General features: G+C 39.4%; 1 protein-coding gene across 1 annotated transcript in view; it reads right to left on the bottom strand.

The window, feature by feature from the left end:
- Positions 1 to 9,514: 9,514 nt before the first annotated feature.
- LOC145991491 (transmembrane 6 superfamily member 1-like) overlaps positions 9,515 to 27,688 on the bottom strand; it is a 36,786-nt gene continuing 18,612 nt past the window's right edge. The window contains exons 2-6 of the mRNA XM_083127507.1: positions 22,087 to 22,299; positions 21,225 to 21,426; positions 19,301 to 19,589; positions 16,181 to 16,399; positions 9,515 to 9,758 (exon numbers count right to left, since the gene is read on the bottom strand). Of these exons, the coding sequence (XP_082983633.1) occupies positions 9,552 to 9,758; positions 16,181 to 16,399; positions 19,301 to 19,589; positions 21,225 to 21,426; positions 22,087 to 22,288 (1,119 nt within the window). The 5' untranslated portion in view covers positions 22,289 to 22,299 and the 3' untranslated portion in view covers positions 9,515 to 9,551. The remainder of the gene's footprint in view (positions 9,759 to 16,180; positions 16,400 to 19,300; positions 19,590 to 21,224; positions 21,427 to 22,086; positions 22,300 to 27,688) is intronic.

Raw genomic sequence — 27,688 nt, 5'->3', positions numbered from 1 at the left:
CAAACCACGCACCCTTTTGGAACTGAAGGCGGAAATCATACGGGTGATTGGAGGCATCGGGACAAACATCTGCGAGAGGGTTATCAATAATTTTGTGGAGCGTATGAATACATGCAGACTCAGTAGGGGTGGACATATGCCTGGCATTGTCTTTCATACGTAAATGGGAGATGCTACTGCTTACATTTATGTGAAATATAACTATTTTCATGATATTTTCCCTATTTTTATTTCATTTTCTAATTCTGCGTCATATACGGAACACCCTATATATATATATCATTGGATCGAACATACGTGCGCTGCAGATCTTCCTTGTTCCTATATATCGCCATATTTGTTTCTTGTCGACCTCACATTCCCATTCTGTATTCCCTTAACTCGATTATGGGCGTTATATACCTATAACTCCCTATTACTGGTTCATTTTTTTCATAAAAAGTTGAATACATTAAAATATGCTAAAATACAACACTGTCCAGACAAAATTAACCATACCCCACAAAAAATTCTTAACTTGCTAATGCATTGTTGACCATCCAGTACTACGAGCACGATGGAACTTCCATTGTTGAATCACATTGTCATATTCGACAACGTTCGAGGTACGTAATGTTACTAGGAGCAGTAGAGGCTATATTCTTTACAAACGGCCTTTGTGAATTTATAGGCAGAGTTAATTTAATCTGGGTACATGCTGGTGGGGGGAAATGTATGATAAGAACTACCGATCAGAATTCTAACCTAGAACAGGCAAGCAAGGCACCGCAGGGCACTCGAAAATCATCAACAACGGATGTGGTGTGGACCACAACCATCTCTGCGTGACCAAAATTGATAGAAATTAGTCCAAGGAATGATGCAAGACCAGGTGTCAACTATGTATTGTAAAAGACAATCACTGGAACAAATGTATGGAAGAAAATTGAAGCCCCCTAATCTTCCAAAGAAAGGCAATTCCGAACATGTATTCCAAGTGAAAAATGCACCAGTCAATGTTAGAAAGTCATTGCCTAAAGTTAGAGATACTGCATCATTTAGTTCTACAACAGGACCTGCTTGGAAAGGAATAGACTCGCAGACGAGCAAAGCGATGCCAGATGCACCAGGACTTCACGTGAAATCAGCCAACTCTAAGCTTTCAGAAGACATGTCGCTATTGATATACCAGATAAGTGAATTAGATAAACGCTACAATGAAACGAAGAGAGAAAAAGAAACGTTAAAAGATGAACGATATTTTATGACAAACGAGTTGGAGAAATTGGAAGCAGATTTTGAAGAAGCTAAGGAAGAGGTAGAATCTATATGCAATGAGATTAAGGACTATAAGTTAATTCTGAGTCGTCTTAAGATGAAAAATAGCAATTCACACAGGGTTTCCTCTTCCATCGCCACAAAACAGCATTGCAGCATCCGGTTATCAGGAAAGGAGTTTAAGGGCAGGCGAGATGAGATAACCAAGAGGGTCATTGCTGATCCAAGCTTGTTGACCTTAGTCGAAATGAAAACATCAGGCCTTGACAATTCTTCAGAAACTGTCGTGTCTGAAGACGGTAGCTGTGAAAAGGTCTCCATCACAGACTTCGAATCGACGGGAGATGAACTAGGGGCTTCGTCTAGTTGTCAAGATTTCGAATTGAAAGATACCCCAAAGAGGGTGTTATCGTCGCAATTCCCAAACGCATGTGGAAGACCTGTAGTTGTAAAGAAGACAAAATTCAAAATAAGAGGCCGATATTAAGCCTGATTTCCTTCATATTATTTATGTGTGTGTGTGTTAGGACTAGGTAAAACACATTATGAATTGTAGGCTCATACTGATTAACCACCATAGTCGCAGTTCTGGTCTGGAAGCAGTGGCACTGTTCAAATGCAAGTCATGGAACTTACCAGGGTAAGCAGTGTGGTTGAAAGAAATCGATAAGCCTGCAGTTCGTACATCATCCGGGGACACCGATGTCTTGGCGCTAAATAACGTTCAATTTATGTTCAGTTTCATTCACTTGTGTGTGTGTGTGTGTCGATGAGAGTAGATATAGTGGAATATCTGTCCGTGTGAGGTATGAATCTCGCAACATGGAAATACTAAAAACTGGATTCTTCACTTCCATAGGAAATACAGAAGACAAAAGTTTTGGTTGGGAACAAAAAAATGCATGGTAGCGATCGGAAAAGGATCAGATGAGTGTAGTTCAGGGCGAGAGTAGAAGTTGACAATTGGTTATTATAGAGGGTCCCATGTACAGTGGGATCCATGAGTATTACCGTGCAAATTGCCCATGGCTATTTCATTAATATTTCTTTGATATCATATGTGTTTTTAAGCAACGGAATTTTATGTATGCTGATACAGAAGTTGTCAAAGCTTGTTTTGAGTTTTCTTTTAATTCTTGAAGCCCTTATTGGGTCAAATGAAGTGCACGAACATGGTGATGGACAATTTGCAAGGTAATACTCATGGATCCCACTGTACAGTAGACTGTTTTTAATTCGAACTTGGATAATTCGAATTACTTGGTAATTCGATCCGAAGTTTATTTCCCTTGAAATCATCTTTAAAGATACCGTTCCTTAGTAGTCTTCAAAAGTATTAAATTAGGTTCCAAAAATTAAACTAGGTCTTGAAGTAAACTCTTCAACTAAGTTTTACGTAATGCTATAAAAGTTGTAATGTAGAAACCGGCAGATTATATGAAGTTTTATTCTCACACCAACGTTCATGACTGCAAATAACTTCGCTAGCAACTGACGCTAATTCAAAGAGAGACTTTGTTTTGCAGTGCAGAACGAAAACTTGGATTTAATGTATTCCTACGCCACTGCTTAGTCACCGCAGCAGTTTCTACCAGGTATTCAGTACAGGTTCCACAGCGGGTTAGAACAGGTTGTGGTGAAACAGGATTTGTCTGAACGTTTTTAGTTTTCCCAAAAGGCAATTCGAGATTGAGCTCCGCGGGTCTTCTTCATGTTGGAAATTTGTGATGTTTACCCACAATAGCACAATCAATCAGTGGCGTAGCGTTATAGTACGCACGTACGCCCGGCGTTCCCAGATTAAAAATTTCAAAAATGCTTAAATGCTGTGATTATAAAGTAAAGCATGACTAATTTCATATATGTTTGACCTTCATGGCATTATAATGGCTATTTTTCGCGATCCGCTTGCAACGCTCCACTCTCAACACTCGTTCTAGCATCTCTTTTCAATGCCTTTCCCGGCCGGACGCCGAGCAGGTTCGGCCTACAGGACTCCTATATTCCTTGCTGCCTTTCTGGAGGGAAAGCTTCCATTTCTACAGCACGCGCGTAAATGGGCTCTCTTACGCCAGCGTACGAGAGGTCTACCGTGATTGGTTCATGTGACCCTTCCTGCCTTCTGAAGCAGACGACAGCGGCAGAATTCCTACCCGGTTCTTCGCTCTTAGCGCTCATGCAACTCGTGCTATGTGATGCTACAATACGCAATATTGACTGACGTAACTTTACCAATCTCAAATATACTGCTTCTTAATGGCCACTGCATTGTATAATTTATCGCACGAACAGCGATGTGTATTAGAAACTAAAAGATCAACACAGTTTTTGTCAAATAAGTTGATGAAGTCCTCGTGATAGAAATTCAGCCTGTTGCTGCTCTACCACTCAACCCGCAAAACTATTTTTTTTATTGTATTTTTTCGTTATTATCTAACTACTTAATATTGTGTGAATGGAAATGTTTAGCATTCATTTGAAAACTCTTAACATCGAATAGTCTCTGGAGAAAATTATTTTAAAATTTTTATCAGCATTCTCAAGATGTAATAAACAGTGGTCTGAATTACTAATCGGCACTGTTACGTCAGCAGAGTGTTCGATATTTGGATCATCCACTCTGCTTTTCACAGTGCGCCAAGACGACAGAGGTCCCTGGTTCTAATCCCGGCGTGAGCACGGGTGTTCTTTGTCAGTGTCCCTTCATCAATATCATCACTCATATTCATATTCACAATTAACCAAAAGTGGTAGAAAAGCGAAGTAAAATATACCAAATCAATCAGTGGTTGGATCGCCCACAACAATGACGTCTACTGTTGTGCAGAGGCGCTTGTGATTCAGGTAGGTTTTTAATGACTTGCGTCATGCAGAAAGATATAAAAAAAGGTATAGATCACCAGAGTTCAAAACATCTGTGGCATAGTGAGGCATCTAATTTTCTAGCTAAAACATGCAATGATGATGTTTTATTGAAAACCCAGCTTACTTCAGACAAATAATACCTGTGGCGACCATAAGTAAATTATTAAGCAAGAAAGGGCCGACTCTTCCTTCGGACTTGGCGTTCCCACCCGAAATGTCCATGCTACGCCACTGAAGGATACATGTTTTTGTTATTTGAATTTTGGATAATTCGAACATTTTTCGTGTCTCGGAGTTCGAATTAAACAGAGTCCACTGTATATTAGGGAACATCATCACAATATCAAAATCTTCATCGCAAATATACTACTACATACAAACGTATACCGTTAGTGCGGAAAATCCGATTGCTAAATATACAAGCTTGTTCCAAGCGTGTCAGCCAGTGACGTTCCATATGCAGCGAGTAATCTAAATGTAGCCACATAGATTTATAGTTTATACAGAACAAGCGTACGCTGTAATGTAAAAAAAAATAGCAACGTACAATTCTGTTATTGAGGGAAAGTGTGATTTTAAACAGCGTATCCAACTGATAGTTACCGGTTACTTCTCAAGCATAAACTCTTGAACATAAATGCAAATTATAACACCATTAAGCCTTGTTTCCATGATATGAAAAACTCAATATGCTGACCAAGGCACAAATTAATTTTATTATAAAACATAAACTAAACGTAACGTTTCTACCTTCTAGCAAGGTCTTCTTCAGACTCTGTACCAAGTACAAATGAAACAAGGTACAACACAAGAAGATATATATATATATATATATATATATATATACATACAAAAATCACTCCTCTCCAGACACAAAATTATTTGAAAGTTTTTTTTTTTTTTTGGAACATTCCAGCAGGTGGCCTTCCCTTGTCAACTGTACTTGCACCTAACAGGCGATTTAGCTAAACAATTCCTTTCATATGGAAAGTGGTTGGACTCTTTTATCTCACGCCCTTTTTCCTTATCCTTTCTTTCTTCATTCCTCTTCATTCTTCTCTCCTCTTCTTCTCTTGTCTTTCTACCCTTTCTAACACCTCCTTCCATTCTTTGTTTATCTTCAGTCCTCCATTCCAGTTCATTGTGTCTTCTTCTCCTTTTTCTCTATTTCCTTGGCCTCCATCCATTTTCTCACTAGTATTCTCTTCTCCCTTCCTATCTGCTTAGCCTCATCCCACTCTATGTCATGTCCTGTTGCTCTCATGTGTTTAAATATCGCATTTCTCTCTCTCTCTTAAGTCGTATATCATCCCTATGTTGTTTCAACCTGTCTTTCGCCCTCTTTTACGTTTCTCCTATGTACACATTCTGACACTTCACTTCGTAGATAATCCCTTCCTCTTCCTCTTCTCTGTTTTCCTTTTTCTTGTTTGCTTTCTTCGCTATTCTTAAGATGCTTCGCCCTCCTTTCCTGTACGTTTTAATGTCCGCTTTCCTAAGCACTTTGCATATCTTTTCTGTGGTCTTCCCATGTTCCTTATTCCAAACCTCCTCTCTTTTTCTTTCTCTTCCTCTTTTTCTTTTTCTTTCTCTTCCAATTCTCCCCTGACACTTTTCTTCCTTTTTCTGTTTATGTCCAGCCTAGCCTCCTTCTCGTAGCCATTCTTTTCCAGGTGTTTCCATAGGCTATTTATTTTGCCTTCTTTCTCATATTCTTTCGTGCCTATTTTCTTGATTCTGTCCTCCATATTCTTTTTAAAATTTCATTTTGTCACCTCACTTACATCACTCCTTTTGTGACAGAATACCCCTGCTGCACACCTCTTCTGATACCAAGCGGTTTGAATTTCTTGTCCTCTCTTCCTTTTCATCAATATATCTAGGTAGCCTATCGTCTTCTTCTTCTATTTCGAGATCCAACAATATTCTCTTTCTTCATCTTGTATTTCTTTGGCAAATATGCAAAAATGCAAATTGGCACATAGCAAATGTTTCCATCGACCAATATTTATTGTACAGTATTTGTGTGCAGGAATGTGATCGTTACTGCAAAGAGGAATTCACACTTTAACATTTCGTAACGCAGGATGCTACACATATAGCTATCACATTCCTAACATATATTGTACACTTTACATTATCTACGTGAAGGCATAATCCATTACTGTCAACGTTGTGCAAGTACATCCACTGGGATCTCAGAAACAGCTAGAGCCGACGAATATGAAGATTAGCCTGAAAGATGAATAAAATTCTAAAATTTTACGCAAAACAAATCGGCTCGCCTCGTCTATCCCTTTACCCCTAGAAATCAACATCAAAATCGTGCGACTTATGAATGTGCATTTCTTCTGAAGAGTGAACAAGTATTGCACAATGACTTGAAGATTGCTAATCGTAGATTTATTTTTATTATCTACCAATTCATGTTATCTGCATTTCACGATAAGTGGATTATCATAAATTTGTAAACATTCTCGTTGAATCTAGTAACAGCCATGTAGGTATGTTTTGCTGTCTTATCATTGTTATTTTGACTCTTGTAAGATTGCATAATATTAACGTTATCAATGAAAATAAGGTATGAAGTTTTCACTGACTTTAACCCTTCTAATGATGGATGTACTATTGTTTTTATGTTCGACTTTTTTTTTATCAGCTAGAACTAATTTCTTTCTCTTAATTTTTCCACGACGTGTATGGTTGTTTCTGTAAACACATATGAAGTGTTTTTCTTTTAGTCTGAAACACATTTAAGAAATATAAACATGAAAGCTATACACATTAACGGATGTTCTTGAAGAAGGGGTTACAATGCCATGGACCCAAAGTTTGAATCTTCGGTGTGGCATGGATGTTTGATTTTCCTAATTTATTTAGTCAATTCTGATCATCAATACATTCAGAATATCACAGAAACATAGAAGAATAACTTTAAAAAAATGTGGAACACAATTATAGTTTGTTCACTTTGCTTAAAGAATAGACTTAACAGTATGATTGTTGAACTTGAATAAAACGTGCTGACGTGAAGCAAACGTCTATGATTCTTAACATTAATGTATAATTCATTTATGCTCATTATCATTAGATTATACATATTTAATGTTATCGTAACGTAAATCAGTCACCCACGTAAGCTTTCAATTGGTTAATTTGTGTAAGTAATAAGGTTTCTGCGAACACTGGTTTAATTTATAGTATTGTGAACACAACAAGTAGGGTACTCAGTATTTTATATCGAGGGATTAGCCTAGTGCTTCACAAACGCAAACACACAATCCAAAATAAAATAAAGAATTCCCAGAAATTGTAGTTATATTTTTGTGAGTTATGACACCTAATAGGTATACGTCAATTCAAATTACAATCTTATAACACTCTGTTCTCTCTGGAGCGAGCGAACGAAAACAAGTATCTGCGCAAGTAATGACTCGAGAGGGTTCGACCAATAAACGCGTGGGAGGCGAAGTCGGTGGATGAAGTGGAAACGCGGCTGCAGCTACCAGTCGTTTGCAGTAGCGCGCACTTGCCGCTAACTTGCTTTCTTCCGTTATGCGCGGCCATCTTCCACAGATTCTGGAGACAGAGTGTGCAAGAATGGAAACGATACGTACAATTTAAATTATATTGATTTACAAATCAGCAAATTCATTTAATTAAATTAACGACACAAATTTCATGATGCTTGTATTCCTATAAATTGTACCAGTGCTTGTAATTGTTCTCAAAGTTTTATTTTATTCCGATCATGGATTTGAAAGGATGTTGTCGCCTTATCGACCCCTCCATTCGATACGCACTTAAATATAACTAAATATTTTATATATGCAGGGTGATTCAGAATTCCTATTACACACTCTAGGGGTTGTAGAGGGGACTTTGTAGATGAGTTTTCATAAGGAACACATGTCCGGAAACGCACAGATGACAAGATCACATAATTTCACATCTCCCGCTTCACGGTAGGCAACCCACATTGACGGAATGCGACCTGATGTCATGTGCGCTGCTTCCAAAGTCCTCTGTTTACAATCCAGTGTGCTTCGACCTTCACATCAGTTGCTATTCAGTCGTTGCGGAAGACAGTACAGTATGGTTGAATACACGTTTGTAGAGAACACCGACATGTTGTTAATTTACGGCGAAGCTGGACGTAATGGTAGAACTGCGCAACGTCTGTATGCAGAGCGTTTTCCGCATCGTGTCACTCCATCACATACCATTTTTGCCCGATTAGAGCAACGGCTGCGAGAAACAGGTAACTTCAAAGTTAACAGGGCCGACTGTGATGCTCCACGGACATGCCGCACTCTCGACGTTGAAGAGGAGGTCCTTCATCGAACTGACGAGAACCTGTGAGTGAATACTTGCACGTCACATGAATGTGTCTCAGAGCAGCGTCTGGCGTATTCGTCATGACCAGCAGCTTCACCCGTACCACCCCCAGAGGGTACAGGCAATGGGTCCGGCACATTTTGTACCACGTATCAATTACTGTTCATGGTTTCTACACAATTGTGAGGAAGTTCCCGAGTTTCCTCGGCTTGTTCTTTTTACGGATGAAGCGCATTTCACCAGGAAAGGTGTTTTCAACAGTCGGAACAGCCACATTTGGGATGACGAGAATCCTCGTGCCATACCTTCTCATGGATTTCAGCAACGGTTTGGCATCAATGTATGGACTGGTATCATCGATGGTCGTCTCATTGGGCCGTACCTTCTTCCGGGCCGTCTAACGGGTCCGAGGTACTTGACTTTCCTGCAAGAAGCATTGGCGCAGTTCTTGGACGATGTGCCGCTGCACATTCGCCAGCACATGTGGTTCCAACATGATGGCACACCAGCACACTTTTCCCATCTCGTCCGACAACATCTCAATCAAACATACGGGGACAGGTGGATAGGTCGCGGTGGACCAACTCCTTGGACAACAGATCGTCGGATCTAAATCCTCTTGACTTTCTCGTACGGAGCCACGTGAAGAGTCTTGTTTATGAGACTCCTGTAGTGTCGGAGGAAGACCTGGTTGCACGAGTTCTAGCTGCAGCAGACAGATTCAGCACACACCAGGTATTTTTGAGCGTGTGTATGCAAACATCCTTCGAAGGTACATTGTTTCCAACGAACTTCAGGGTCGCCACATCGAGCAGCTCTTGTAGTGACGCAGGTAAAGCGGGAGATGTGAAATTATGTGATCTTGTCATCTGTGTAGTACCAAAACGGTACGTTTCCTGACATGGGTTTCCTTATCAAAACTTGATCTACTAAGTCCCCTCTACAACCCCTAGAAGTGTGTAAAAGGAATTCTGAATCACCCTGTATATTTCGTATGTGTCCTGAATAGGAGCAATGGAAGATAACTGAAGAAACCACGTTATTTGAGGTATTTTTTTCCTTAATAAGAGACAGACATACACAGAATCAAGCTAATGTTTCTTCTTCTTCTGAGCGTTGCTGCGTTGTTCGAGAGTTCTGGTTGTTGAGCAGAAAGTCCTTGCAAAAACAAGGTGGGGAGCGATCCACACTAAGTGATTGCACACCCAAAACACTAAGGCGTTGGTTGCATCATTCGGAATTCTGTACTGTGGCTGCGTCAGCCAAAGAATAGAACCTCCAATTATGTACACTTCTGCCTGGAAGACAAAGAGATGATAAATATTCAAGACTCAGTTTCTGTAGTTAGATTGATATCTCTCATGTCATGCATAATTTTGTGTAAGACAAGGTCTTACGTTTTTCGAAAAAATGTTTAAATAAATGTATTGAATAAATGCTGGATTAAAGAACACACAATAAAATAAATATTAGTGCTAAAAATTTTTAGTGCTAACCTGTAACTTCACTTAATGTATTTTTAGAATACATACACACAATGTTTCAAACATGTATGATTGTTTAGTTTATCTATTGGTTAATTTACGTCATTACTCTCTATTAAACAATGGACGTAGAGGTGGTTGAGAGTAGGAGAAATAGAATGAGAAAAATAGGGAAAATGAGAAATGAAGGAATCAAACACACACCGAATGAGAAAACGGGGAGGGGAAGAGTAAATAAGAGTATGATGCATAGAACGGAGGAAGGTAAAGCATTCCCTTTAGTATTGGGTCCTGCCGTTGAGCCACAGTTGATGTGGAACCCCTCACATTTCAAATCTTGACCATCGGGTGGGTGATGTGATTCACCTTTCAATTTAGGGGTCTCGACTTCAATACCCAGTGGAAGCACATAGTGGTTCGGGTATCCCATTTGAAACTGTAGGTCCAGTTCCGTTTAGCCTATCTGTGCATAAAGTGGACTTGTAGGAACTAAAAAACCGAGATTCTGTATATATTGTATATATATGAAGATTACGAATACGAGAAAACCTCGTCAAGAGAATATTTACGCTTGTTTATTTCCTGGAATTGTCCGACCAGCGGGCGATCCCAAGAATGCGCTAACTTTGTAACTTCCGTGAAAACAATGACTGAAAGGCAAACGCGTGGATCTAAACAAGATCTAGCGTGTTCGAAAGGTTGCGAAGCCTAAGATTATAAAAGGGAGCTCACTCCTCGAGCTCGCTCTCATTTGACTCTCATTGGATTTTGACTCTCATTCGAAGCTCATTTGGATCATTAGTCTCTGATTACACTTTACTCTACAACACATTACAACTACAGAACTACGACGACGGAACACGAAGTTACGGCTGCCTAGCATGCAGCGAGTCGCGCAGGATCGCTCGGATTTGTGAGCCAAGGGTCACGGAATCGAACCTTGGCATCAGTCACCATTCGGTCTGCAAGAAGCATCTGGACAAGAACATCACTCACCTACCAGGTATGAACAAGCGTGAATAACCTTTAAATTCAACTTTCCATATCTCTTCCCTCTTAATCGGAGCAGGTTCAGCTAACAGATACAATTAAGCTCTACCTAAAATGTATAATTGAAACATCCCTGTGACCTCAGATCCCAGGTAAGACGGGATTACAACAATGTGATAAACATTCTCTACTGACCGAAGATCCCACCTAAGATCGCAACTCCGTGAATAGAAACCAATCTTTTTCCATGTCCCTCAAACGCCCTACTGACTGTACCACCGTAGCTGACAAATCGGGGAAGAAAGTAGAAATAACAAAGAAGATAGGGACTGAAAATAAGAAGAAAACTCCACTAAGTCCGAGGGGAAGAACCCAAGTAAAGAGAACCGGAAAGAGAAAGTAAATATGTAAATAAAAGGGAGAAGACTAGAATAAGCAGACCATTCTTCTTATTTCTGGAACATTTCTCCCTCTGAGCGCCAAACGACGCTCATTAAAATAGGCTAACAGCCTCCGCTGTCTGTTGTCATATAACTGAAGATTCTGTTTGCATACACCTTGAGTACAGAAGCTAGTGGAGAAATTGTTATGTCCTAATATTTATGACATAAACAGAAATAAACATCTCAAAATTGGAACTTCATAATTAAATATATTAAAACTTGTAACAAGTTGGATTACATTATTAAAACTTAAAATCATCCATCAGGATATATATATATATATATATATATATATATATATATATATATGTATATATATATATATATATATATATATATATATATATGTGTGTGTATGTATGTATGTATATGTATGTATGTATAAACAAGGTGCATAATCGCCACTATACACATACTATTACATTGGCCATAGGTGCCAGTTTACCATGTACAATAATGCATTTTATAATATATATCAGAAATAGTAACGATATACAGGGAGGTTATTTCAGTCGTTTACCGCCCGAGTGTCGGCCGCTTAGCGGCACCTTCATGCAACAGGTCCCGGCAAATTGCATTACAGGAAGTCCGTAACAGAAACCGCTTGTTTTGTAATGTTTCCACTTTTCACAATTACAGTTACAATTACAATTGAAATAAGCACGTAACTTGTTGCAAGGATGCTGGAAAAGGTGTCCTCGCAAATACAAATATTTCTGGCACCTTATTTCTGACATCTAATCTTAGATTAGACATCGCTACTTTATCCTCAGTTGTCGCGACAGCGCCGGCAGCTTATCGGGGGAGTTGTCAGCCGCGAGAGGGCGCTTCATACTGCACGTGTCGGCAGTGATGCCAACCGTAGGGACATGTCCCTACGCATAGGGACTTTTCACTATATTTCGCCCGCGTAGGGACAGATTTTGCCAAATGAGGGAAAACGTAGGAACTTTTTTCAATATTGGAAAATGAAAATTTATGGATTAGTTTATTGGGATACTTTAGAGAGGAAGAGAAAAAAAAGAACTAACTAATAAATCTCCATCAGAATTTTGGAACATGTTATCGGTTACCAAGAACTTGCAAGGCAAGTTCTTTTTTAAAACATTTCCACTCTCGCGAAAATCGTGCTAGCTTTGCCGCATTCTAACGCGAAAAAGGAAAGAATATTTTCAATGTTAAGTGATACAAAAACAAAAGAGAAATAAAATGGGACCAGAATTGTTAAAGACTGCAGGAAATACAGCATATATCACCAACCAACATCTATCTCTTCACAGCAGCAACATGTATGAATTCAAATAATACCGTGCGTCCATTTCGATCTGCAGCCGAGAGATCGGGAGAAGCGTGGCGGCGGCGCTGACGGAGATGCCGACATTTGCGCCCTGTAATGCCCGCTTATTTTTATAGACATATGCAGACATTTATATAAATATTGCAAAACGATCACTAACCTGTGTTATAACACGCAAAAGTTCTTCTGTAATTCATCCAAGTTCTGCTCTTATATACACAAATAAATACGCTATAGAAACGATGTTAAGAGCCACAGATAATAAAGCATTTTAATCATAGTTTTGACCAGTAACGTCCTGTTTAAGTTTATATCCTTGAAAGAGTTTTGTGGCCATGGGAATCGTTTGGAGGTTTCGAATGTGCAACACTGTATCAGGATTACACTGCAGACGAAACCGATAAAAGTGAATGGTTTTCGTGAGCTTCCTTGCAATCCGAAATATCCGAGCTCGAGTTTTTTGTTCCTTCGCGACTAGATGAAGACAGAGTTGTAAATATAGTGGCGAGTAATGTAAACCAAGAGCGTGTTAATTTCGTACTGTGCGCAAGAGTGTTATTCTTGGTTACTTGCAGTTACTTGTTTGTGTTATTGTAGTGTGTATGTGTGACGTGTCAGTGAGACGATTGGAATGCCAGCCGCAAGATTCACGTTAGAACAAAGATTTTTTTATGTATGACACGTACGTGAAAACAAACTCGTGTCGAGACGTGTGTAGGTAATTTGTACAGAAATTCCCATGCGTTTCAACTCCACACAGAGGTACGGTTAGACATCTTGTCCTTAAATTACGAGAAACTGTATCGTTAAATTTTAAAACACCTAAGCAAAAACGACGGATTCTAACCGAAGCAAAACTCGATGATATTGGTGCAGCGTTAGAACGTTCCAAACAAACCTCTACGCCGTGTTTCACAAGAGGTGGGCGTGTCAAAATCATCGGCACATACAGTCACTAAGCTACTAAAATTAAAACCATACTCTTATAACACAGGTTAGTGCTCGTTTTGCAATATTTATATAAATGTCTGCATATGTCCATAAAAATAAGCGGGCATTTCAGGCTGCAAATGTCGGCATCTCCGTCAGCGCCGCCCGCCACGCTTCTCCCGATCTCTCGGCTGCAGATCGAAATGGACGCACGGTATAATCAACGGTAAATGACTCAACGTTATTCATTAGGGGTGTGCGGGATCCTGAAAAGTCAGGACCGGGATCGGGAAAAAAAATTCCCGTCCCAATCCCGACTTCGGGAAATGACTTCCCAAGTTTTCGGGATCCCGAGCAGTCGGGAAATACAGAATGGTCACTTTAAAAAGTCGTTAATTCTTAACATTTTTTGCGTTGTACGTTTCTGGAACTTATTGTAAATTGTAAGTTTTTATTCTAGAAATGCAAAAACAATCACTTAAAGTGAAAATGACTTGTAGAATTCGAGATTTCGAACATTTCAAGTCCCGAAAATTTTCCGACTTGGTCGGGAAATTGCAAATTTTTCAGTCCCGAATGTCGGGATTTAAAAAAAAATTGCCGTCCCGATCCCGTCCCGACCCAAAAAATTCTGTCCCGCACACCCCTATTATTCATTAAGGCAAGAATTTGCAATACCGGACCCTTCTGTAATTTCTATGCTACGTCTTATACTCACGAAATAATTAGTCGTGATGATTTATCTCAAGTTAACATGTTGGGGTGAGGTGAAAAAATTGTTCATTAACGTGTAGAAGTTGTAAAATAAGCTTTTCAATTCTCGCAATGATTCTCCGTATACAAGTATGGTAGCCATATTTGTTGATATGAACAATTGACGTTCGCAGTTAGTTACGCTGTCTACAGCATTGCCACACTGTTGATTTCATACTTGGAGAGAATGGATTCTGTAAGAATGGCGGAAGAGAACAGTAAAAAAGTTGTTAATGTTGTTTAGATTGTAAGGTGGAGTGTGCAGGAGGATGGCCGTGGGCTAATTAATAAACTTATGGATTTCAGTATATTGCCCAAAGAAGGTGCTTGCATGTGACAGCAACAATCACGATGTAGAAGAACTGATTTTATTACAGGTAAATTTGGCAACAGTACATAGATCATAAAATTGCAGGATACGAAAATGGCGTCTTCGATGATGAACGTTTGCCGTTAAAGTGCTACGAAAATAAGATTTTTTTTACCGGTTCGTAATCACAATTACCGCAAAAGCATTCAGGAATAGCCCCACTGACCATTCTCAGTAAGGTTAGGTTAAGTTAGATTAGGCAAGGCAAACATAGTTAAAATTTGGGCTCGAAAAAAACATGCACGGGTAGCCTCACAAACATACTTAAAATTTGGGGTCGTAGTAATATCAGGAATGCATATTTCGTTTTTTAAATATTGAAAACACAAAATCTTCCGGTAAATAATGAGCAATCGTGCAGATCGCGAGCCACTCAATTTAACTTATTTTGCAATTTCTACACGTGACCCCCAAATTTTAACTTCAAATTCGTGATTAGGAAGCCTCAATTAGTGAGTATGCCAAATATTACAAAAATCGGGGAGGGGTCCTGTGTTGTAAATTCGCTCCTTCATTAATTGTGGAAGCACCGAGCAGAAAGATTTAGTAAGTAAATGTGTATATTTTTTCTCCTGTTTTGCATGCTCATGAGGTGTTGTTGTTTTTTTTTAGTCGCTTTACTTGGCGTAGGGACATTTGGTCAGTTGTAGGGACATTACCGAAAAATGGTTAGCAACACTGTCGGCTACCAGACGTAGTCAGTGTACGTTCATGTTCACTTCTGTTTGCGTTTATCAGTACGCGTGTTGTTTATACTGTGTTATTGTACTGTGCTACTCATGGCCAGTGCTTTAGTGTGTTAATTGTTATTCATTCATTACTTATGCCGCTAAACAAATATAGTCTTGAACAAAGAGTTTTTATGCACGATAATTACGTGAAAACTAATTCTTGCAGAAAAGTGGTCAGGGAATTACGAGAGACAGGATCTCTTGAACCTAAGAAACGTGTTGTATTGCTGTTGAAGGAGGTCTTTTTCAACATCTCTTATAACACAGGAGGTTAGTGATCATCATTATTATTACTTTTAAATATCCTTTTACGCTTTCGGTTTGCTTTATGCGCCGGGATGCTGTTTTCCATTTCAGTCAACTGAGGATAAAGTAGCGATGTCTAATCCAAGATTAGATGTCAGAAATAAGATGCCAGAAATATTTGTATTTTGGAGGACACTTTTTCCAGCATCCTTGCGACAAGGTACGTGCTTATTTCAATTGTAATTGTAACTGTAATTGTGAAAAGTGGAAACATTACAAAACAAGCGATTTCTGTTACGGACTTCCTGAACGCAATTTGCCGGGACCTGTTGCATGAAGAGTCTGCCGAACGGCGACACGCTGGCGGTAAACGACTGAAATAACCTCCCTGTACTTAGCCGAATCAGCAAGCTGACACCAGTTTTGGCAGCAATGGCCTTCAGATTGCACACTTGACGAAGACAAAACCAACTTACTATTGTTGAGGCTCCTGCTGCTAGCGCTGCCACATTCTTGACCCACGCTTCAAGTGGGGTCGCCAGACCGAACATCAGCAAGCAGTAAGAAGGCGCCAGAAGGAACAGAGCGAACAGGCCTTGGATGCGATAAAATGGCGCTGGGTCTTCCAGGAGAAGAATGCGTTCCACCTCAGTACCATACCACATGGGGATGTCCTGTTTACTGCCCAAGCAGACCTATTCAAACCAGAAGATAAAAAATAAGAACAGGATGAGAGTACTGTGTGTGTGTGTGTGTGTGTGTTTCATACATTGAGGTTTAACTATGTCAAGAAAGAAGAAAATATTAAAATACTGTAATGATATTGTAATATTGTCTTTTCTCTCGCAACAGCTAAAGTTATCCATTGTTGACTTTCTACTCTCATCTCCCCGACATATTTTCTTCATATATATCCGGCTTTTAATATTGGCCGAATACCTATTTTTTCAATACTAAAGTGAAGCCTTGCAAATGTGTACAAGCGGGTTTGGCCCAAGTTGGGCGCCATCTTTATCCATAACGCCATTTTAATCAGTCTCATTGGCTGGTATCTGCTCCATTGAAAATGAAGTTGAATTTATGTTCAACTTCGTACTTAAGTGTAAATAAATAAATTCAAAGGACAGCATGGATCTGATATTTATAGATCCATGCCGTATTTTTGTGTATATACAATATATTCATTGGAAGAAGTTTATCAGATAGGAAAATGTACGATATTGCTAGTTTTCCCTTTGAACTCTTCTCGGTAATTCACATCGCTATGAAGAAAAATCAGTGACACGTTAAATTAATGTGATATTGATTCTAAAAAATTGTAGTAGCAAAATAAAATGACCAACACATTCGTTGCAAATTGCACAGTAGAGCTTAATTGTGGCACAGTGCATGACGGTAGACAGAAAAATATTTTCAGGGGGTATTTTCGCCCATAATTGGTCCTTTACTTAACAGCATTATATACAGTTACTATGCACAATACAAGTATGCGTTTTACTGATTTATTCAAATAATTTAATTTAAGTAATTACTACACTCAAGAGCACCGAATGTAAGTTAAATCTGCCCAGGTGCATTTTTAAAGAATATCGAAACATTCCGCCCCGAAGGTCAACTGCAGCGACGCTGCCGCGATGGTGTGTGGGAGTTCAACAGACTCACGTGACTGGAGCGGCGCCGCCTATTGGCCGCGGTTTCGGATCGGATCAGACACAGGGTACGAGCATTAGCTTCATTTCATTTCTGACTCCAGTTATTCTTTACCTTGTTCTCCGAAATTTCATCTTTATATTGATGTACGAGCACAATTCTGTTTCATGACTGCTGTCACAATTTTGACACTTGCCCCTTGCGATATATCGGGTGTCCCACTTAAAAGTGGTACGACTCACTGATTGCTTTTCATACTAGTTGAATTGTTTTTTCATATGTAAATACTGCAGAGTTTCAAGACATGTGTCATCATATAATTACATTTTCACATCTTATGTTATGTTAGGTACACTTACTGTGTAAAACTGTCTGGTTTATAACAAATGCTGAAAGTGCCATCCACCAGCATCCAGGCATCGCTGCGCTCGCAGTACAATGTTCTGAGAAACACGTCGTAATTCTTCAGGGGAGATGTTATTTATCTCGTTTGTGATGTTCTCTTTCAGTTGGTCTAACGTATGAGGGTTATTAGCATACACTTTTCCTTTCAGAGCTCCCCATAAATATAAATCACAAGATGTTAAGTCCGGCGATCGCGGAGGCCAAAGGTTTTTGCTGACAAGCCTGTTTTCGGGAAACACTTCACTTATACGGGTCATACTCTGGTTGGAGGTGTGGGCAGGGGCACCATCTTGTTGAAAGACGCCGCGTCTTTTTTTCATTTTCTATTAACTGTGCATAGAACGACTCAAATATCTACAGATATCTTTCGTTGTTGATAGTCTCTTCAAAGAAAATTGGTCCGATAATGCATGTTCCCGACACTGCACACCAAACGCCTATCTTCTCTGGGTGAAGAGGTTCCTCATGCACGACGTGTGGGTTATCCTGTGACTAAAATCTACAATTCTGTGAGTTGATGTAACCAGAAAGATGAAACCAAGCTTCATCTGTCATGAAGAAGAGCATAGGATCCAAGTAACCAACAGCAATCGAAGATAACATCCAGTTGCAATAAGTAACTCGTTTAGCTTTGTCTGGTTCTTTCAATTCATGCAGTACGGTCACACGAAATGGTCGGAAACGGAGCTCTTTTAGTACACGATGGCATGTTGTGCGGGATACACCAACTTGTTGAGATAATCTTCGTATCGATTTCTTGGGGCTTCTCAATATGTTACTGCGAATTCTGTCCATTACCACCGGGGTCTTCACTGTGGGACGCTTCTTCTTCAAAACATTACTAACGGATCCTGTAGTCCTCCATTTGTTATACATCTTTTGAATTGCATTGGTTGTGGGAGGCTTCATACCGACGTATTTCGCCACAAACATTTCTTTAGTCTCTTTAATGGACCCTGTCTTTATGTAAAATTCAACAATATCTATCCGGTGTTCAATTGCGAACTGCACCATTTCTCCGCAAACTTTTGCACAACAATCTCCGCAAACAATCACTTTTAAACTGTCAACAATATTCAGCAATTACGTGTGACTTCAAGTAATGCGATATTTCAGTGTAGGCAACTACATTAATCTGATTCCACCCATTTATTTGTGAACGCCAGAATGAATGTTAGGCGTACAACTTTTAAGTGGGACACCCAGTATTTCCCAATGCTATCGCATAGCATAGGGCAAGACCACATGACAAGTTTGTTTGGACTCTATCTTGCTCAGTGACATTACACCAATGTAGTCCATTCCAAACGTTTGAAATTCTGACTCGATTGTCTCCCTGTTGTATATTTGTAAAGCTTGGAATATGTATTTGAAAATGAGTAGCCGATTTTGGTTTCTAAACTTGCATTAATGCACTCCCCCAGAAATTTTGGAGGTTGAACCATTTAAGTTTATCTTTTACTATTATCTTTCCTGTGTCAGTTTAATGCAGTTATTCCTTACGAGCATTGTGCACACTCTTTAAGTCTGTGAGTACTTACCAATCCTCGAATAAGCAAGACAAATGCTGCCAAAAACAGAAGGATGGCCAAAATGCAATCTGACACGAACATGAGAACACTCCTTGCTTTCTTCACCTTCTTGCTCTTGTCTTTGTCCTCTTGGGTAAGGCACCTCCACACAACGACAAATGGGAAAATAATGTACGGAGCGTTCAACAGAGTGCACCACTGGAGGCCATGTTTACTGAGGCATGCTCCAAGAAGAACGGTCATCATGTTCTGCAATATCCCGCCTCCCCAGTACAAAGCAATTGTTCTGTAATTTAACCTGTAAAGGAAGGAAGACAGGTGGGCATATTGCGAAACACATACTTTATCCCCCAATAACAATATAAAGTCGCATCTTATAGATTTTCTAACATGAACTTGTTTATGAAATTTCGTGCTTTCAAACATCATTAGTTCAATCACTGACAACACATGTGACTTACATGAAACTGTTAGCATGTACCCAGCAAGAGTTTGCCTGTAGCAGTGAAGTAATGGAGCCAATATTTTTTTTCCGTGTTATAAGAGAGTGAAAATGCATATTTTGAACACTATAATTTCCAAAATTCAACGAAGGTTATTTCTTCGTTGAAAATCCCTACTGTATATGCCGTAAATACGATTTTTTTTAAAAAAATGTATTTCCGGATTCTGATTTGATGCAATATGAGTTAATGTACAAAAAGAAATGCTTACAAGTATTGTACATATATGATGTTTCTAGGCTATCAACTGTAAGTAGAGCGTTATAATTCCACCATAAGTACATGCATCAAACAGTGTTAATTAGAATATTTCAGAATGATCTGGAAATTTATTTCCAAGTACATTGAAGAGCTTGGAAATTTGGTTTGTCAAAATGAGTACTACCCCAATGTTAAAATGTTTAAAAATGGCTATTTTGGAAATCAAACGTTGCTGGACAACATAGATTTCCCACCTTTTCTATGAGCGGCTAGCAACAGCTATAGCACCTAACTTGACCTGCCTAACCTACTCATGTATGCATCTAACCATAGTGGAGTCGCTGTTCCATTCACAGCGCAGAACGATTATTTGGAAATAACTCATATTTCCATGCTGGTTGCTTCGGGAAGGAGCCGCTTCTTGCCCAAGCAGTAGGCCTAATTGGTTGTTTGACCAGAAGTTCCTTCCTAAGTTAACGCGGCAACAATGGGTCACTGCCATAAAGGCGGTTCCACACCGGCTGAAACGCTAACTCCACTTTAATTGCAGAAATGAACATGTGAAGAGGTTAAACAGGTTAAGATTTATTTATTTCTACTATGCATACTTGAGTATGTTAGGCAGGGCAGACTTGGTGCTTTTGTACTCCGTGAGGCCTTAGAAAGATCGCTAGCTTGCAGCTGCCGACAATATGCGGGTGTGTCCGCGAGAACCAATCAGGTCCGCGATTGAGCGAGCCCGGTTGCCACAGCTAACTCGCTGCACCCTTTTGGAAGGGTGAGGGTGAGTGGCCTCTGCCTCTTGCTACCTCGGCCTGTTTGTTCGGCTGAGGAGCAGACGACACAAGAGTATCGGCAATAGTGTGCGAGCGACGTCTGCTGTTAGCCCGCGAAACGCTCTTTCTAAGGCCTCCTGCAGTATAGCATATATGTCTCCAAGCTGCTGCAAAGCCGCTCTTACCTCCTCTAGGACCAGTTCCAGAAGTGTGTACTTGAACAGAGCAATGCAACAATAATAATTTGTGCTACCATACTCTACTACTTATCTCATATACATTTACACAATATCCTGAGCCACACAATGACGGCGAATACATCATCCCAGTTGTGAAGTTTATTTTCACACACACAGTAGGCCTATAGATTTTTGCAAACCATACTTTTTTATCTTAATGCAAATTTTAAGATTATGTTAATAATTCAGAAATGTTAATTATGCTATCCATTACCCGTTACTGCTATGGAAACACAACGTGATGTATATTGGGTAGAAGCAAAGAGGATCCCAGAAGCAGCTCATATACCCCCAGGTGGATGTGAGGTACGGTTCGCCACTGGCCAGATACCACGACATGAACCCAGAGATCTTTCCCGGCATCTCCAGAATGATGATAAGATCAATCATGGCCGTAAACGAGAACAAGGCGAAACCTAAAAAACAAACTTTTCTTTAAAGAAAAGAACAAAAAAAAAACATTGTAAAAAGAACTCTTTGGGAACATTTTCCCAAAATTAATTTTGATCTGTATGTCCAAATGTGTTTACATACTTGCTGAAGTTGTAATTTGAACACAGGTGTGTTCCTGTAGAATACATTTCAGTACGTATACATGAACCTTTAAAATGTGTTCAGAAGTGATCAAAATTAGTTTATATATAAAAAAAAATCTTCAAAAGTGTTAATGTACTGTAAAATTAAATGCGTTATGCTACTAATGAAATATAAATATTCCCAAGATAATGCATGGTTCTGCAGTTTTCTTCTCGCAGAATATGTGAAAAACTAACTTACCATTAACATAATAATTTTTGTACACCTATTACTAGAATGGGAAACAATTACTGTGAAGCGTAGGCAAACACATTGGAAAGGCAGACATTCGAAATTAAATTGTAAATTCACTGCACTAAATTTAGGTGGATTTTACCATAATTTTTATTCCCAGATGTTGGTAACGCTGTTTTACTGCTATTTCGAATGAGACGAAATGAATGTAGTTCTTTATGTGTATTACATGTGACCAAAACTCTGAAACAAATTTAATTTTGTTAACCATAGAAAAGAAAGTAAGTATAGTATTAAATACATACCGTAATAAGTCCAATCTTTTACTTTATTTGTTAGGAGCTTGTAGATTCCAATAATTGTGCCAAGAATCGTTGTTGCCAGAACAACAATGATGCCCTTATGTAGAGATCCAACGGTGTTGTTGAACACGTAAGATATGGGAAACGCCATCAAACTGACGACTACCATCACTATCGTGTTTTTCCATTTTCCATCGTTTGCCATTTTGCTTTTGTCTGTGAACAATGAATATAGATATATGTTAAAGTTTTATCAATTTTTCAGGAGAGCATTTTTTAACTTCAAAACTCTATAACTTCTACATTTATGTATCTAAAAAGTTGAAAGTTGTACACCACATGGAATGCTTTTTTGTATACAAACATTACACGGAAAATTAAAAATATTATAGAATTTAATCTTCCATACATCTATCTGTCTGTCTGTTTGTCCTCTAATTTTCTCTATATAACTGTTGTGAATGTCGTTGCAAATCCAGAAATAGTGAGCTAATACCTGAACGTAGCAGGCATTTTACTACTTATTGGTCAGAAAAGCTTAAATTATTTGATTGTTATTTCTTTTTATTGTTATTTTTATTGTTTTATTGGTATGTCATGAAATGTACAATATACAAGTTGAACATAAAGAGTGTTACAAAACTTGCAAACATTAATTTTTCATGTAAAGATACAATGGAATGTACGAGAACTGCAACATTTATTGATGAAAAGGATATTTGTGTAGTATTCCTGGGCCTCTGAGTCACAGAACACTTTTAGTTCTTGCAGATCATGATACTTTTTTCTTGCAGATAGGTAGCAGTCACTCATAACAGGATGATGGAAACAGAAACTCTCCTTCAGCGAGCTTTGATTCCTCTTCCTGGTGCTTAACAGGAGTAGTTACTACTGATGATGTCCATTCCCCGTTGTAAGTTTCTCGATGACTGATGTATCGTGGATGATGGCGTTCCACCTTCATCTCCTTGATAACACGAGATGGAAATGGACATTTTGGTTTGTACATTGATTGCAAGAAATTTGTCCAATCTCGTATCAAAGTCGCATCAACCTCCACCACATCAAAAGGAGTAGGTTTTGCTGTGGCATCTTCTATAATGTTCATCCAATCCCTGGGAACTTCGGCTCTCAACTTTCTTCTGATAAGACCCATATTTTTGTCATTACCTAACAGGGAATGTCACATGAACAGAATCAAAACGCTTCAATTGGTGAACAAGATAGTGAATATATGAAGGACTCGGTGCAAGAAGGAGCTAACCCTCAAAAAGTTGTTTTCGAGATATTAGCATTTGAAAGTTTGAAAAAATCCATAAATCTGAATTTTGTTTGTATTGTCGTATAGTTAATTTCAAAAGCATGGCTGAAGTTTCCATATTACATGGACACATTCAAATGTGGTACAATTATTGCAAAGATGATTAAATTAGGTTTCCTTCAGTTCATTGTTTCCCATTGTTGGTTAGATCCTTATTGCATCACAATCTTCGGTGTCAGTTCTGTGGAATAACAACAAACAGGAATGCATGACCATTATATTGTGAACAAAAAAATATACATAAGAATGAAAAATCAAAGTTAATTTTGTAGGGACAAAAAATGACATACAAGTTTAATTCATATGCAGTGTCAACCGAAATATTCTCAGCACTGACACCAAATAGTGGCATATGAAAGCAGGTTGCACAAACTATTCTGAATTCAACAGATCCAGGCCCTCCTAATGTATCAATCATCAAGTCCATCCAGAATTTCCACTCTCCTCGGCAGCTACTTCTGTCGGAACAAGGCTGAGATAAAAAATATGGTATATTGGAGGGATTCATTCCAACAGGGACATTATGTCTGAATATTTCCGGACATCTATGGGAATCTGTTCCTTGTACTTGCATGGCAAATCACTTAGGGGTACCTCTGGCAGTGGACGGCCTCTTTTCTTTAGAGTACACCTACCCCATACTGGCGCTTCTTTCTGGTATGAATAACTCTCAGGCAGAATATGGCGAGTAACGGATTCCATCATGAACACCGCAGCCTCTTTAAACTTGAGGGGCTCCTTACCATCTGTGGTGGTTTTCTTGGTAATTGATGCCACAAGTGGTGTGAGATCCTTGAAGTCTGTTTGCTGCATGCGTGTTACATGAAATGTCATCTTTCTGTTTGCACTGCTGATCACATCTGCCCATTCATCTGTTGTATATTGTATATTATAGGAAAATGTGAATGACCTCCTGGAAGATTGTCCCTTTGTGTAGGAACGTTTCGTATTCTGAATTCTAATATTTTGCATGTGTTCTGTGTTGCACAACCAGCCAAGTCCCAAAATGTGTGAAAAATGAACTCTGCATCCCCCTTAATTTTATTCCAGCATTTCTTTGGACGAGTACGTGGCTCTATCTTCCTGGCTGGAACAACATCCTTTATGTGCCCGGAAGTATACTGTTCCCCTTTATTTCCTCTTCTCTTACGTTTCACTCTCTCCCAGTTATCCTGGTCGCATCGTCCCTTTCTGGTTGGAGGATTTTTCACAGGAGATCGCACTGTCGTCCTTGTGATGTGAAGGTCATTCTGAAATGGATCAGAGTAACAAATTTATTTGAAAATGTAAACTACCACAAAGCAATAACAGTCCATCCACTCGACGAACAGAAATTTCCGAAACACATCATTTTTGCAAATGACAAAACAATTCTGATTATTTATCTTTACATTATTTCTACAATACCTTTCCTGTTGATTAACTGATTGATTTGTTGTTTTAAGTGTACTTTATGCACAGTAAGGCTAATCGGGACTGGACCTACAGTTTAAAGTGGAATCCGAACAACTATGTACCTCCACCGGGAATTGCACCTGGGACCCCTTGATTACAAGGCGACGACGCTACCACTGCACCATCCGGGAGGCCACCTTTCCTATTCTATACGATTTATCGCAATGTCCTTGATGGTACGTTGTCAGAATTTCTTATTATTATGGAACCATGTGCGTGTGTCATGTCGATTTCTTCGTGATTAATCATTTCAGCAATATGGTGCTAACCTACATTCATTATGTTAGCAGCACTTGTCATCAGAATAAGTTCATGATTTTACTGTACGAACTTGCAAGGGGCCTGAGGAATGCATAGTGAGCTGATTTGGGCATTAACATGCACATCACGACGCACACTTACCAACCGTTTTCACCGTGCCCAAGTCTGAGACAATAAGGTGTTAACCAACATTTTCAAAAAATACCAAAAGTAAAAACTTCTTTCTTACCTCCGAGTCGGTGCTTTTGCTGCTCGACACTCCACACACATAGTCTGTGTCATCAAAGCTGTTGTCACCGCACAGGGCGCCATTTTCCTCATCAGAATCACAAATATATGAGGAGGTGCTCTGCAGACCTTTCTCGTTATCCGACATTTTCCTGTGGCTTGATACCTTGTTGCACAGAACTTTCAGTTCGAAGAAGGGTACCATGTGATTGGACGCGAATGTGACACAGCACCAGCACCACTTCTTGGTGAATGCAGCAGACGTTCATGCCGCACGTACTGCACGGTGTATCTCAATTTTGACAGAAGTGATGGTTAACTCCTTATTGCACCGAGCCCTTCATATATGAAGAGCGTGTAATTCTTATTCTGACCCCACACGAATCACAAAAAAATTCTCTAAGTGCTTCACTTCAGGATCAGGTAGTGCGGTCACATAGTGATGAAGAAAAGAAGCTACTTCGTTAGACCCTTTTTTACCGATTATCTCTGGGTACGCATAAAATACTGCAGCATTATCAGACAGTCTATGTATATTAAATAAAAATAGAGAAAGTTGCCGTTTGTAGTAAACAATATTGTTGCTGATGTTAGGATTCGTTGATTTCGTTGAAAATCCATGGATATTGCTTCCGCGTTTCTGTACTTTCTGCTTCTCTGTCTGGTCTGTCTCTTTCGCACGTAAAATGTATCAGGTTTGCATCGGCGGACCTCGTTTTCTATGCTTTCCTTCCGTAAACGATAACACAAGTCCTGTACATGCATACGTGTACAGGACTTTGCCCGTTCTTTCCTGTTGTGAACGGATTTTGCCCCTTCTCTCATTGCATACTATATTTTCCTACGGCAATAGCTCTGTCACTTGACTCATTTTTATAAATTGAATTTATGCATCTGCAAGAGTGTCTAAGGAACTATAGAACTGCATCAATGACTCACTTTCGGTAAAAATGGACTTAACGCGTTCTTTCCGTGCACTCTTCAAATTTAATTAATTGTAAGAACTTCGTGAAACAAGAAATCTTTAATAAAAATGTTATTCTCAAACTGAAATAGCTTATATACAATCCATAAACAGTATATTGAAGACTGGAATTTAAGGACCCCATTAAATTTTCATCATGAAGTAGGAAATTCGCCTCCCTCTTACCATCCAACCGGGTCAATAACTGATTTTGTTCAGTGCCATCATTTGGTTATTGTGACTCTTGAACGCGGCACATGTTCAGCCGTGGAAAGAAATTCATCCCTATAAGACTACTGGTTTAAGTATTCTCCATGATTGTACACATTATTCTATAGAATCTGTAACCGTACATAGTATCCTACATTCGCTGATGAATGCTAAGGATAGTCATTTGAAAGTAACCTACAGTCATGTGACAGACAGCCGGCCCCCGTGACGGAGTGGTTAGAACATCGCGCTATGACGTCAGGGGTCCCGGGTTCGAATCCCGACCTGGGCATGGATGTTTGTTAGTGTCCAATCATCAATTTGATCATATCGTCTCTCATCCCGATCTTCGAAACATAGCCAAAAGTGGCACAAAAATCAAAATAAAATAAATCAAATCAATCAATCAATCATGTGACAAACAGAGCGATCGTTAGTGTCTATTCCACTCGGTGTCTTATGGAGAAAAAACGGGTGTACTAACTAAATGCACGGCCATGAAAATAGGCAACTGGGTGGAATTGCGCTGGTGAGCAAAGCGAGAGCGGGACCAAAGTCGCTGGTTCCCGGTCACCGTGGGGCAACGTCAACCGAGCTGCGTTGCCTAGTTCGAGCGTCAGGCCGACCTCTCTCCAGGGCACTTTTGTGGCATCCCTGATTTCTCGAACAAATACTATTAGTTTGTATCACATTGATTAGAAAAACGAACTCTAAAACGATTCTTTCATTCTCTTAAAACTCCGACCACACGGGGTTGTACTCCGGCGTGGCAACAGCGCGAACTTCTGCTACCCGCCTAATTTCATGGCCGTGCATTTAGTGCGGTAGTAAGCACAATTAAACACTTGCTTCTGGGGACGTGGTGCAACCCATTTGCTTGATCTAGGTGTATGTACACAAGAAGTGCATGCATAAATTCACACTCTTTTTATAAATAAATAAATAAATTGAATAAAACATTAATAATATAAAAGTTACGTGTTCCTCACGCAAATACACTCCTCACAAAAAGTTTGGAATAGTGTTATAGTTAGGGATAACATGTTTGGAATATTATTATGTTAGGCAATAGGTGATATGCACGGTGGCATATGTCGGCGAAAGGTCGAGAACGTCCACCAGACAGATACTATGTGTTGTTGCATTTCAATGCTGTGTCTATCACC

This window comes from Lepisma saccharinum, chromosome 8 (genome assembly GCF_977018435.1).
Source record: "Lepisma saccharinum chromosome 8, izLepSacc3.1, whole genome shotgun sequence".
NCBI classification, from domain to species: Eukaryota; Metazoa; Arthropoda; class Insecta; order Zygentoma; family Lepismatidae; genus Lepisma; species Lepisma saccharinum.
Note: the sequence above shows the minus strand (reverse complement) of the source record. Positions and strands in the feature narration are given on the sequence as shown.